Here is a 12,537-nt window from a genome sequence, read left to right on the forward strand (position 1 = left end):
CCGTGCTCTAACATTTTCAAATGTACTCTGAACCCCCCATTTATTTGCAAGCGTCTGCGCTGTAGCCTTGGCCTGGTCAAAGGCACGTAGTCAGAAAGGACTTGTATAGAATTTTCCAGCAATTGCATTGCGGGGGTAGCGACGGGTCCCAGGAGGTCACGGGCCCTGGTGCGACTGCACTTGCTGCACCTACTATAGTTACGCCACTGGGCAGGACCCTTCCCTTGCCCCTTGCATGTTAAAGTCCCGATACTCCTCGACATACATTCCTTTTAACTTTTTCCACTGCTGCTAATTAGAGTGCATGAAAATGCAATCTACTGTTATCCGATTTCTTCTTCTTATTCTTCTTCTAACGCTTTTTCTGCGTTTAATGCGGCTTCAACCGTTTAATGTAGAAACTTAATTCAAACTGTGTTACGTAGGTCTTACTTAGGACAGGTGGGGAATGTATTTTTCATATTTGTAACTTTTATACTTTTTGAACTATTAATTAAAAACTATTACAATTTTCCCCATATACTTAACACTGGCGATTATGGCATCACAATAGGGCTCTTAGAATCCTATGCCAAGTGTTCCGGCCAGAGCCACATGGTTCCGGCCACCTCCAGCAACAGACCATTTACGCACTTCCGCATTTTTCGAACGGAAATATGTCATTGTAGCGTAGTAGAACTTCCTGTTATCGTAGCGGGTTAGCGGCAAATACGGAAAATGGCAGAGTCGACGAGTCGCAATTTCTGTTGTGTTCCAGGCTGTTCGTCTTCCACCCAAAAACAGCCCTATCTTTCATTTCATTCTTTTCCTGTGGATCCAAACCTGAAACCCAAATGGATACAGGCGATCCGAAGAGAGGAAGGGAACAAGTTTATGATAAAAAGAGGTAGCACTTATGTCTGCAGCCGGCACTTCTCTACGGATGACTACATTGGTGGCTGCGTCGTTCGTCGCCTGAAGAGTGATGTTGTCCCAAGCCTATTCCCTTGGAACAATTTTACTGCTCCTTTGAGAAGGGAGTCAGTATATGACAGAACTTTCAAACGTCAGTCTATCCAACTACGCTGTGAAGATAGTGACATGGTGGCTAAAGCAGTAAGGATGGATCACGACTACGTGACACACCCACCTGCAGGTAAGATTGTTCATAATGTGTTTAGTAGGCTAGTCAACTATGTGTATCGTTAATGGATAAATGCAGTTCTAACTGAACAACTTCATATGTATATATCATGAAATTCAACTAACGTTAGCCTACATCTGTAACTGTAACATAGCCTGTTGACAAATGTAACGTTAACGTTAGGCTACTGTAGCAAGATGCTCTCTCTCTTACAAATGTTACAGCGGACAACTGTCACCTTGTGTCGATAAGTTGTAATACATTTCACGCAGCTGCATTAATCACGGAAAGCTTGAATGAAGTGGCAACTTCTAAATGGGACCCACTGTATGTGGTAACAGTCAATAATTTTTTTTCAAATGTGCTTCATAAACATACAATATTGCACTACAAAAACGCAAACATCTGAATTATACTTCCCCCTTCACCCAAATACAGCAATGAAGGTGAAAGGAAGTTATTAAGCCTTAGTGGTGCTTCCTAAAGGGGGTATTGTCAGATAGTAGCCTACTACTAATACTCCTTTTGATTTTGCACTGCCAATGTGGTTCTTGTGACAGTGAGGATCACTGCTGTACTGTGTTGTGTTGAAAGGTAGCATAAATATGTTAACACTGATTTTTTTTATTTCTTTATCTTTGCAGGTGCTCTGGATGAGGCTTTAGATTACATCCATGACTTAGAAGCCAAGTTGCAAAAGACTGACCTACCACCCCCTACTCTCTTCAGCCGATACTGTTCATCTGACGACCAAATTCGTTTCTACACCAAATTTCCATCCGAGAGGGTTTTTACTATTTTTTGGGAGTCCATTGCACCATCTGCCCTTAGACTTGTGTACTGGACCAAAGCAAAGAGGGCAGGGGAGGAAGGCTGCGAAGATCCCAGCCCACCACGCAGCATGCCATTAATCGATGAGTTTTTGATGTACTCCATGCGGGTTGCTGTTGGCATGAAGGAGCAGCTCATTGCTGACATGTTTAATGTGAGCATTGCCAGGGTCAGCAGGGTTACCATCACCTGGGCAAATTATCTTTTTATGATGCTAGGCTCACTTCCCATCTGGATAAGCAGGGAAAAGGTTAAGTCCACTATGCCCCTTAAATTCCAGAGGTATTATCCCAATGTTAGAGTCATACTGGACTGCACAGAAATTGCCCTGGAGACAGCCTCATCCCTGACCTTACAATCAGAAACATTTTCAAATTACAAAAACAGGACAACATTGAAAGGGCTGATTGGAGTTGCTCCCAATGGTTTGGTGACATTTGTCTCACCCCTGTACACTGGGTGCATCTCAGATAAAGAGATCACCAGGATCAGTGGAGTCCTTCCCTTGCTGGAGTCAGGAGACGACATCATGGCAGACAAAGGGTTCCTCATTCAAGACCTCCTTGCTGACGTTGGAGCTAAGCTCATCATTCCACCTTTTAAGCGTTCAGCTCAATTCAGCAAGGAGGAAACGGAACAAACTCAAGCCATTGCCCGCCTCAGAATTATAGTGGAGAGAGTGATCGGTAGGGTAAAGTCCTTTCACATCTGGGACTCTCCCGTGCCGCTCACACTGATTGGCAGTGTGAATCAGATCTGGCTTAACTGCTGTGTTCTAGCAAATTATCAAGGACCTTTTAGTTTTGAAGAGTGAATGAATTGTTTTGTATGTAAATAATGTGTAAATAATTTAGTGTTCCCTCATATTCTTAAACATCAAAATGTAATTGTTATATTCTTAATATTTTTCTGTTGAAATGTGACTGATATCACTAAAACATTAGATGAACAATTAAAACAATTTTGTTCAAAATGATGCATCCTTTATTATTTTTTTTTGCATTTGTAACATACTAAACCACCTTCTGTGAACCAACTGTATACTACTGTCTACACTGCACTATATTTCTTGTCCTGTCTATACTTTGTATATACATTGCACTTTTTTGCACTTCTGGTTAGACGCAGACTGCATTTCACTGTCTTTGTACTTGTACTCTGCACAATGACAATAAAGTTGAATCTAATCTAATCTAATGAACTGATTAATAACAACTGATTCAGTCAACAACAATAACAAACATTCAACTGATTCAATCAATAACAAACATTTACAATAAAACAGGACAGAAGGCAAAACTGATTAGTGGAAAAAGATTAGTGGAATTCAAGGTATGCATTCATGTATGTGCCATAGTAATATACATCTAATTTCTGTTTCATTTCCGCTATGAATGAATCATCACGCCAAATTCTTTCTACAGTTAAATCTGATTGGGTATCGGTAACAAAGTCACACCATGCCAGTCCTGTGATAGCCAGTTGGCCCTGAACCTGCCAGTAGTACTTGTGTGTACGTCTCAGACTGGCATGGCCTTCCTGCACCTTGAGGTGAGCAACCTGACAAGGATGATCTTTTGTGCTGCTCTTCACCTCAACCAGGCCAAAAGGAGGCGACTCTGAAGGGTCATACACCCGACCGTCTGGACTGGCCCCGAGATGTGGTGCGTCAGGGTGAATGACGAAACCTGCTGGTAACACATTACATTGCCTGAATTCAGCATAGTTTGCCAGCACTTCAGGCTCCATCAGCAGACCACGCTTCATTGCAGCTGTTTGGATTGTTGAGCCTCTGATCATGTGAACAGCTGCAGACTCCTGCTCAGCACTACCCGCCCTACTACTGCAAGCATCCCGAAAACGACTGGCAGTCAGCCTTGGTCGTCGTAGTTGTGTCCACGCAGGACATTTGGACTGCTGCCGGGTTTCTTCCTCTATCTTGCTGGACAGCTCTGGTGACACTTGTAGAGACTCAAGATGCATTTGTTGATGTAGGGTCGGGACGAAATGCAAGCTGCAATGCAAGGTGTGCTGCATCAGCGGAAGGGATGGAAATTCTGGAGCCATGTGGTGTATGGTGAGGTCACTGGACTTCTTGGGTGGACATTGATAGGACAGGGGGGATCCACGAGGGACAGACCCAAATATAGATGGTGTCAGCTCCATCTTAGAAAGCCCATCCAAAACAACAGCCATGAGAGGCTGGGGCTGTACCTGGCCTAATTTGCCTCCAGATGCCATCATATATGGATCTGGCAGTGGTCCTAGACAAAAGAGCAAAAGATACACAAGATTATTGGTCACACAAAAGAAAAGTTAAGACATGAGACATGTTTAACTGCATTTACATTTATATTTTATTAATTATCTGTCAATACTAGTACTGGAGAAAGGAGTGTCTACATTATAAGTACAAGTGAAAGTGTGGTAGAATGAAAAGTGGTAGAGGAGGGAAGAGATGGAGGTGGAGGTGAAGGAGGAAAAAGAGGGAAGAGCATGGTAAGTGTGCGTCATGCGTGTCAGGTTGTCAAAAAGTGATAGGAGAGGAGGTATCCTTGGAAGTGACGTGTCGTCAAGATAGAGAGGGACATCCCCTGCTCTGGTGGCACTTGGCAGATCGTTCCACCAACGGGGGACCACAAATGGAAATGGTCTGGAATTAATAATGATGTTAGTCATAACTTTAAAAAAAACTTAAACATAAAAAACATAACATTAAAAAAAACTTAATTTACTCTCACAAAGCAACAATCAAACAGTTAAGAAATTAATCACCTGTATATGCCTTGTACAATGTGGACCTCAGACCGGTCTTGCCCACTGTTTTGGGCTTTTGCACCACCAGCTCACTAACAGGTTCAGGATGGATTCCCTAAAAGACAAAAAGCAGTTACAGTCTGTAGTCAATACTGGGGGTGTTTTTATAATTTATATATAGATACGCATCCGTTCTTAAAGTCATAATGACATGTTTAACACAAACCCACCTGTGTTCTTGGTCTGTGCCATCTTTGCAAGCCACTTGTGCAGGCCAGAGGGGGTGGAACAGCCTGCAGACCCAGCTGTGAATAATGTGCAGTCTGGTACAGGATGGCAACTATGTGGTTGCAGAATCCTTTACCAGCTGCACAACTGCAGGAGAAAGCTTTCAGGTTGGCACTTTCAGCTTCCAGTGATATCTAGACACAATAATAAATGAAACAGGTTACACTCAAGTCGTACTTATGCTATTACATCAATGTTCATCATAACATGAAACTGTAACTTTCAGTAGGGTGACCAGATTGCAATGGGTGTGCTGAGCTGTGTACAGAATGCAAATGATTACATTTAATCTAAGTTCAATGTTATTTTATTATATCTGTGTGACAAGTACTCCACGTTCGTGAGCAATTTATTTCAACCTGGACTTGAGATTTTACAGGGACAGAGCAGTTCAGTCTATGTCCCCTGCTAAGGTAAAACAAAATCTGTTCTGGCCGTCTGGTCACCCTATTTTCAGTAAAGAAATAGTAAGCGAAGAAAGTGCCGCAACCGCAGCGAGAAGAGAGATCGCACAAGAACGGGCAACTTTTGAACTTTTGCCAACCGGCATTCTGTCTATAGTCAAACCTCCAGTTTGTGAGGCTCCTCGCTCTTCCTCATTGACCTGAAGCATCTACCTCTCACTACAACCTGTCCCTGGAGTATATTTGATACTATAACCGCATGAAACAAAAACATTAAGTGTTATCTCACATAGATAGAAATACACAACTTCACTTCGTAATGGTAACGTTAAGTCACAACACATAGCTGCTATGTCAGTAACATTTCACATTTACCTAGTACAGCTTCACCAAATTACTGGTTGTTATCTCATGTCATCTCACTTAAACATGCACACAACATCTTCAATGCGATGTGTTATACTCTATATATTACAAATTCACAACACCTAAGACTTAACCATTAGTTACTTTACAGTTAACGTTAACAGAGTTATAACCGGTTATATGGCTAATGCTATAGCAATGTTTTTCTTTACTTACCTTGGTAATTGTGGATAAATTCTTCGTGGAAGAATTTATATCCCTTATCCAGTTTGTTGCCTTTAGTGGACGAATTCATCTCCACACTCTTCACCACATCGGCGCTGGTGAACTTTGGTAAACAAGTCAGGCTTGTCGAAAAAACTCTAACGTTACCGTTAGCTGCCATTTCTCCATCAACAAAACTACAACGGAACTGGGTTAACGCTACTGTGACGTATTTCCGTTTTTTGCGTAAATGGCCTACTGTCTGTCTCAGGCTTTAAGCATACAATCTGGCTCTCTTAAGACTACAGATCCTGTTCAACTGTTTCCTCTGCCCACAACTGTTTAAAAATAAAAGTCTCCACTACAATAATTCCCTATTAAATAATTTAACCATTTCCAACTATTTAACTGTTCAACTATTCCAACTGTCAGTTATCATCAACTATGCCTCTAGCCTACTATATTAAACCACCACCTACCTAGCAACCAATTTAGCAACCATTGAAATTAAGCATCTATGTCAGTTTCCATAGCAACCAAGATGATTATACAAGCAAACCACTGTAGTAACTCCTTTATTTCTGATAGTAGCCACCATGGACACCCTAGCAACAACCTAGCAACGACTTCAAGTACCCTAGCAACAGCCTAGCAACCACATTCCATTAAAACCTAGCAACCAACATCATTAACCTAGCAACCAGCATAGCAACCACCATAACTACTCTAGCAACAGTCAGTTGTCATCAACTTTGACTCCCGTCAACTGTTTCCTCTGCCCAAAGCTGTTTCAAAATAAAAGTCCTCACTACAATAATTCCCTATGAAATATTTGAACCATTTAAACTATCCAACTATTTAACTGTTCAGCCAATCCAACTGTCATCATCAGCTATGACTCCCGCCAATTGTGTCCTCTGCCCACAACTGTTTGGCAGCCTGGGCTTTTCAGTCAACTAGTGTGATCAACTCCCAATCTACATTCAACTTTTAAACTGTCTACTTTTAAACTATCAACTTTTATTAAGCTGTGCAACCACCATGTCTGTCCTAGCGTCATTTTCATGCACTTGTAATTCCCTGGAATTACATTCTCTAGTTGCTCAATTGCTAACAACTCTCTAGCAAAATTAATAACAACTCGATTCAGAGGAGGGTGAGATCGGACAGGACAGGGGGCTATTATGAGGAGCAGTGCCCCTGCAGTCTGTGGGGGAAATACACACGTGATCTGGAACGCCACTGGCCACGACGACGCGGGGGAGAACATCGGAATAACGCTCAATGACGACAGGCCACAGACTGCAGGCTGCCGGACCAGTGATCAGTGTGGAATTACACCTCCCTTACGCAACTGCCTTGGGGGGAGAGAAGTGTGGAGCTTTCCCCCCATGTTGAGCTAAGTGGCCTTTCCCTTCCGTTTAGAGTTATTCGTAGTTTGAGTGCGGGTTTGCTTGTGCGTGATTGGGGGGTAGTGTAACGTAGTGAGCAGAGCATTGGCGCTTACGTGGGTAGCGGGTGGAGTACAACTAGCTGGGGCTTCATAATATATTGTAATGATCTGAGCCTAGCTGTCATCACTGTACTCCCATAATGCTGTGCGTGTGTGTGTGTGTAATGTTGATGTTGGTTTAGTATGAGTAATGGCGTTTACCTTATCATGTATGTGTTAGCTGGTATAGTCTTTCTTTATGTTGTACCTCATGTGTTTACCCCGTGTATTGTATGTGACTACCCTGTTTGTGTATTGTGCTTGTTTAATTGACCTCCCTTGTGTTGCCTGTTTTATGACGTTCGTGTTTTTGGTGCGTAACCAATAAAGACCATTTTGAGACAATCTTACAGTTTGTTACATTGGTGTCAGAAGTGGGATGACGACCCCTACTGGACGGGAGGAGAAAGCTGCAACCGATTACCTGGCGATGATGAGTTTCCTGCCAAGACGGCTCTTCGACAGCACGCTCGCCCATGGCCACCTGCTGAGCCCAGCAGACGGAGCCAGCCTGCAGCGTGACCGTGATGAAGAGACCCGCCCCCGGCCACAGGAGGAAACGAACCGGGCTGATGGCAGCATCCCGCCACTTGAACCCGCTCCACACGGGAGCGATGGAAACCCTGTCAGAGCATGAAGTGCGGAAAACAGAGCATGAAGTGCGGAGAGCTGGCGCGACGAAGAACTCTCCAACTCGCTCCACACAAGCCCGCAGGAAGCAAACTCGCAAAGAGTGCTCGCCATCCAAGACTCCGCCCCTCCCCACACAAGCCCGCGAAACTCAAGCCCGCGGAAACAACAGGTCTCATCCAGGTCCGCTTGCTGAGTCTCCGCCCCTCCCCACACAAGCCCGCGAAACTCAAGCCCGCGAAAACAACAGGTCTCGTCCAGGTCCGCTTGCTGAGTTCGCCACTGCTCAGCTCACGCCCACTAGAGAGGAGCCAGGAGCGCGGGTTGAGCAATCACCACTCTCCACTCAGAGAGCGCGGCCCTCTGTAGAGACAAGGCAAGCCGTAAATGAACTCTGCACTCGTAGCTGTGAGGGGCTGAGTGAAGCACAGGATAGCCAGGTGCGGAGACTACTAGCAGCGTACACCGACATCTTCGCTGCAAGAGATGAGGACTGCACCCGAACGAGCCTGGTCCAACACGATATCGACACCGGAAATGCTCGGCCCATCCGACTTCAGCCTCATCGCTTACCGTTCGCCAAACGACAAGCAGCTGAAGAAAAGATCAAGGAAATGGCCGCGTCAGGAGTGATAGAGCCAAGCAGTAGTCCCTGGGCTGCGCCGGCTGTACTCGTCCGGAAGAAGGACGGCTCGTGGCGGTTCTGTGTTGACTACAGGCGCCTCAACCAGGTAACCCGGAAAGACTCCTACCCGCTCCCCCGCATTGACGATGCGCTGGACAGCATTGCCGGCTCCTGCTGGTTTAGCTCGCTGGACTTACGCAGTGGCTACTGGCAGATTGAACTAGCCCCGGAAGCTCGGCCGAAGACAGCGTTTACCATCGGGCAAGGGCTGTGGCAGTTCCGCTTTCCCTGACCCTCAACTGCCGTTCATCCTGGACACCGACGCCAGCGACGTGGGCGTCGGCGCCGTCCTCTCTCAAGCAGGCGAGCAGGGCGAGCAGGTGGTCGCATACTTCAGCCGCTCACTGGACCGAGCGGAGAAGAACTACTGCGTGACCCGCAGAGAACTGTTGGCTGTGGTGGTGGCAGTGCGCCATTTCCGAACCTACCTCTACGGCAAACGGTTCCTGCTGAGAACGGACCATGCATCGCTCACCTGGCTGCTGAACTTCAAAGAACCAGAGGGCCAGCTGGCTCGCTGGCTGGAGGCGCTCCAGGACTACGACATGGAGATTCGACACCGGGCGGGTCGCCTTCACGGCAACGCGGACGCCCTGTCCAGGCGTCCGTGTGCAGCAGACCAGTGCCAGCACTGCCACCGGAGGGAGGAGAGGAGCCTGGCCGCGGCTCAACCGGAGCCCGCTCGTCGGCTACAGGCTGCATCACCGCTGGCAGAGAGAGAGAGAGTCGCTGTTTTCAACGCTTACCAGCGTCGCGCCAACGAGAGGGTCAACGCTCGCCAACAGCACGCCAGCGAGAGACTCAACGCTCGCCAGCGCCGCGCCATCAAGAGAGCCACCGCTCGCCAGCTTCACGCCAGCGAGAGAGACAACGCACCGCAGCCCAACGCCACAACACAGCACTGCAGAGCGGCAGCTGAGGCCATGGACGCGCAGTCGCCGGTGGACGTGATGTCGAGGGAGGAGATCCGGAAGGCGCAATCGGAGGACGCCACGCTTGGCCGAGTGTGGTCATGGATCGAAGCCGGTCAGCGACCGCCATGGACTGACGTATCAGCACTCGATCCAGAGACCAAAGCGATTTATTCACAGTGGCCGGGAATAGTAGCACGTCAAGGACTGTTGTATAGACACTGGCGAGCCCCCGATCGACAATCTGACATTTTCCAGTTGCTGGTTCCTGCTGGATTACGAGCCCGTGTACTGGAACAGGTACATGGGGCTGTGGGGGCGGCTCATTTCGGCATCGCAAAAACTCTTCGTCGGCTGAGAAGCCACTTCTATTGGCCGGGATGCAGGCTGGACGTTGAACTGCATGTTCACTGCTGTGACGCCTGCACAGCAAAGAAGGGCCCCACGCGACGCTCGCACGCTCCGCTGCAGCAATACGCAGTCGGGGCTCCCATGGAGCGGGTAGCCGTCGATATCATGGGCCCACTGCCAGTCACAGAGCGGGGAAATCGCTACGTGCTCGTAGCTATGGACTATTTCACTAAGTGGCCGGAGGCGTATGCAGTGCCAGATCAGAGCGCCCACACGACAGTGGACAGACTGGTCACTGAGATGTTCTGCCGGTTCGGGGCACCGGAAGAGCTCCACAGCGACCAAGGGAGGAATTTCGAGGCGGAGGTGTTTGCTGAGGTTTGCCAGCGCATGGGCATCCGGAAAACGAGAACGACACCTCTGCATCCACAAAGCGACGGGCTGGTCGAACGGTTTAACCGGACGCTAGCAGTGCAGCTGGCCATATTGGCCGACCGCCGACAAAAGGACTGGGACTTACACTTGCCCCTGGTGCTATGGGCATATCGCACAGCGGTGCAAGAGTCAACAAAATGCACACCGGCAGCTCTGATGTTCGGGCGAGAGCTACGCACGCCGGTGGACTTGGTGTTCGGTTCGCCTCCGGAAGCGGAGATTGGAGGTAAGCCAGGGCTGGAATACTACAAGCAGCTACGCGAGAGACTCAAAGGAGTACATGAGTTGGCCCGGCAGGCTATGAGTGAAGCTGGAATACGTCAAAAGCGAGCTTACGATACGCGCTGTCGCGGCCAGGAGTTCCAGACCGGCGATAAAGTGTGGGTGTACTGCCCGGAGAGAAAGAAAGGCATTTCCCCGAAACTCACTGGCCAGTGGGTCGGGCCGTGCGATGTCTTGGAGAAGCTGTCTGGTGTGGTCTATCGTGTGGGACTGATTGGGCGTCGGAGAGTTGTGGCTCTCCACCGTGATCGACTGGCCCCGTGTCGACCCCTGGCCTCAGCTGAGGGTCGTGGAGACTTTGACACTGACTCTGTGGAACTTGGTGACAATGGAGCTGTGGCTCTAACACCGATCACCGTGCAGCCTTCACCGGAAGTCACCGCCGCGACAGCGGGGCGCCCACAACGCCAGCGTCGCGTCCCAGCCAGGCTCATGGACTGACGTAGGGTAAGACTTGAGTCAAGGGGACATGGACTAAGTCTCGGGGGGGCTGTGTAATGATCTGAGCCTAGCTGTCATCACTGTACTCCCATAATGCTGTGCGTGTGTGTGTGTGTAATGTTGATGTTGGTTTAGTATGAGTAATGGCGTTTACCTTATCATGTATGTGTTAGCTGGTATAGTCTTTCTTTATGTTGTACCTCATGTGTTTACCCCGTGTATTGTATGGGACTACCCTGTTTGTGTATTGTGCTTGTTTAATTGACCTCCCTTGTGTTGCCTGATTTATGACGTTCGTGTTTTTGGTGCGTAACCAATAAAGACCATTTTGAGACAATCTTTGTTTCAGTTTGTTACAATATATTTATTTGGGCCACCCACATACTATCGGTATTAGAACGGCCAATACATAATTACAAATTTAGTAGCATTAAAAGAAAGCCAAAATAAATATTCATCATCATCATGGCTGCATTTCCAGTATTGGCGATAAGTTGTCGTTTGTCCACTAGATGGCGCATCGTTGTAGTGAGACGTAATTTTGTTGGAAGTTAAAAGTGGGTTGGAACAATGGACGCTTCCTACAAGGACTAGTTTACCGCAGAGAACGTCTAATAAGGATAGGATGATGTTCACATGAAATGTAATTCCCATTTCTTCTTGAAGCTGAAATAAATCTGAGGATGTTTATCGGACATGCTTGGTTTTTACTGCAGGTAGGCCTACGTTAATCTTATAATATCAATAAGGACCTAGTGTTACCGTTAGCGTTGGTTGAGTGATGGAGGCCAATTTGATTGATTGCATTTGTAGAAAACTATAAATGCGGTTATACCAAGCAAATTGATAGCAGCACTGTAATTGTATCTTTCGACTGTCATTTGCTGCACGTGCTACAAAAATAATTTTGTGCAATGGAAGATTTACCAACGTTACACCGGTCTGATACAGTTTTGCCTATACATGCGTGAGACTGAGACGCCTGTTTATTTTGTTTTAAGTGCGTGCAGGGTGTGAGAGGGGAATCGATGTGCTTTGATTCCAGCTTGGTAGTTGTAGTCTGTGAAATTAAAAAGCCCGTGTGTGTGAAGTATCCAAACAATGACACCTTCATTTCATTATGGCTGCTTTAGCAACACACCTTACTGTGTAGTGGGTCCCATTTAGAAGTGGCTACTTCATTCGCGCTTTCCTTGACTCATTGAGCTGCGTGAATTTTATTACAACTTTTCGCCACGGTATGGCAGTTTAAGTCCGCTTGATACTGTAAGGCGTAAGCCATTGGTTTCCAAAGGAGATTTTATTTGTGTCGCCAGCATAGCCTATTGACAATTTAT

General features: G+C 47.0%; 1 protein-coding gene across 2 annotated transcripts; it reads right to left on the reverse strand.

Moving 5' to 3' along the window:
- Positions 1-3,046: 3,046 nt before the first annotated feature.
- Positions 3,047-6,159, reverse strand: LOC143110394 (uncharacterized). Of its 2 annotated transcripts, XM_076273278.1 has the most exons (4): positions 5,986-6,159; positions 4,942-5,133; positions 4,730-4,826; positions 3,047-4,607 (listed from the first exon to the last, which is right to left on the reverse strand). In XM_076273278.1, the coding sequence occupies exon 4, from the start codon at positions 4,196-4,198 to the stop codon at positions 3,272-3,274; it is 927 nt and encodes a 308-aa protein (XP_076129393.1). In that variant the 5' UTR covers positions 4,199-4,607; positions 4,730-4,826; positions 4,942-5,133; positions 5,986-6,159; the 3' UTR covers positions 3,047-3,271. The 2 variants fall into 2 exon arrangements, with proteins under 2 accessions (XP_076129393.1, XP_076129394.1); XM_076273279.1 differs by lacking the exon at positions 5,986-6,159 and having other exon boundaries at positions 4,942-5,203.
- Positions 6,160-12,537: the final 6,378 nt, after the last annotated feature.

This window comes from Alosa pseudoharengus, unplaced genomic scaffold (assembly GCF_046254945.1).
Source record: "Alosa pseudoharengus isolate Yale_2024_CS ecotype anadromous, Long Island Sound unplaced genomic scaffold, YU_APseudo_1.1 YU_APseudo_1.1_scf_7, whole genome shotgun sequence".
In the NCBI taxonomy this organism is placed as follows: domain Eukaryota; kingdom Metazoa; phylum Chordata; class Actinopteri; order Clupeiformes; family Clupeidae; genus Alosa; species Alosa pseudoharengus.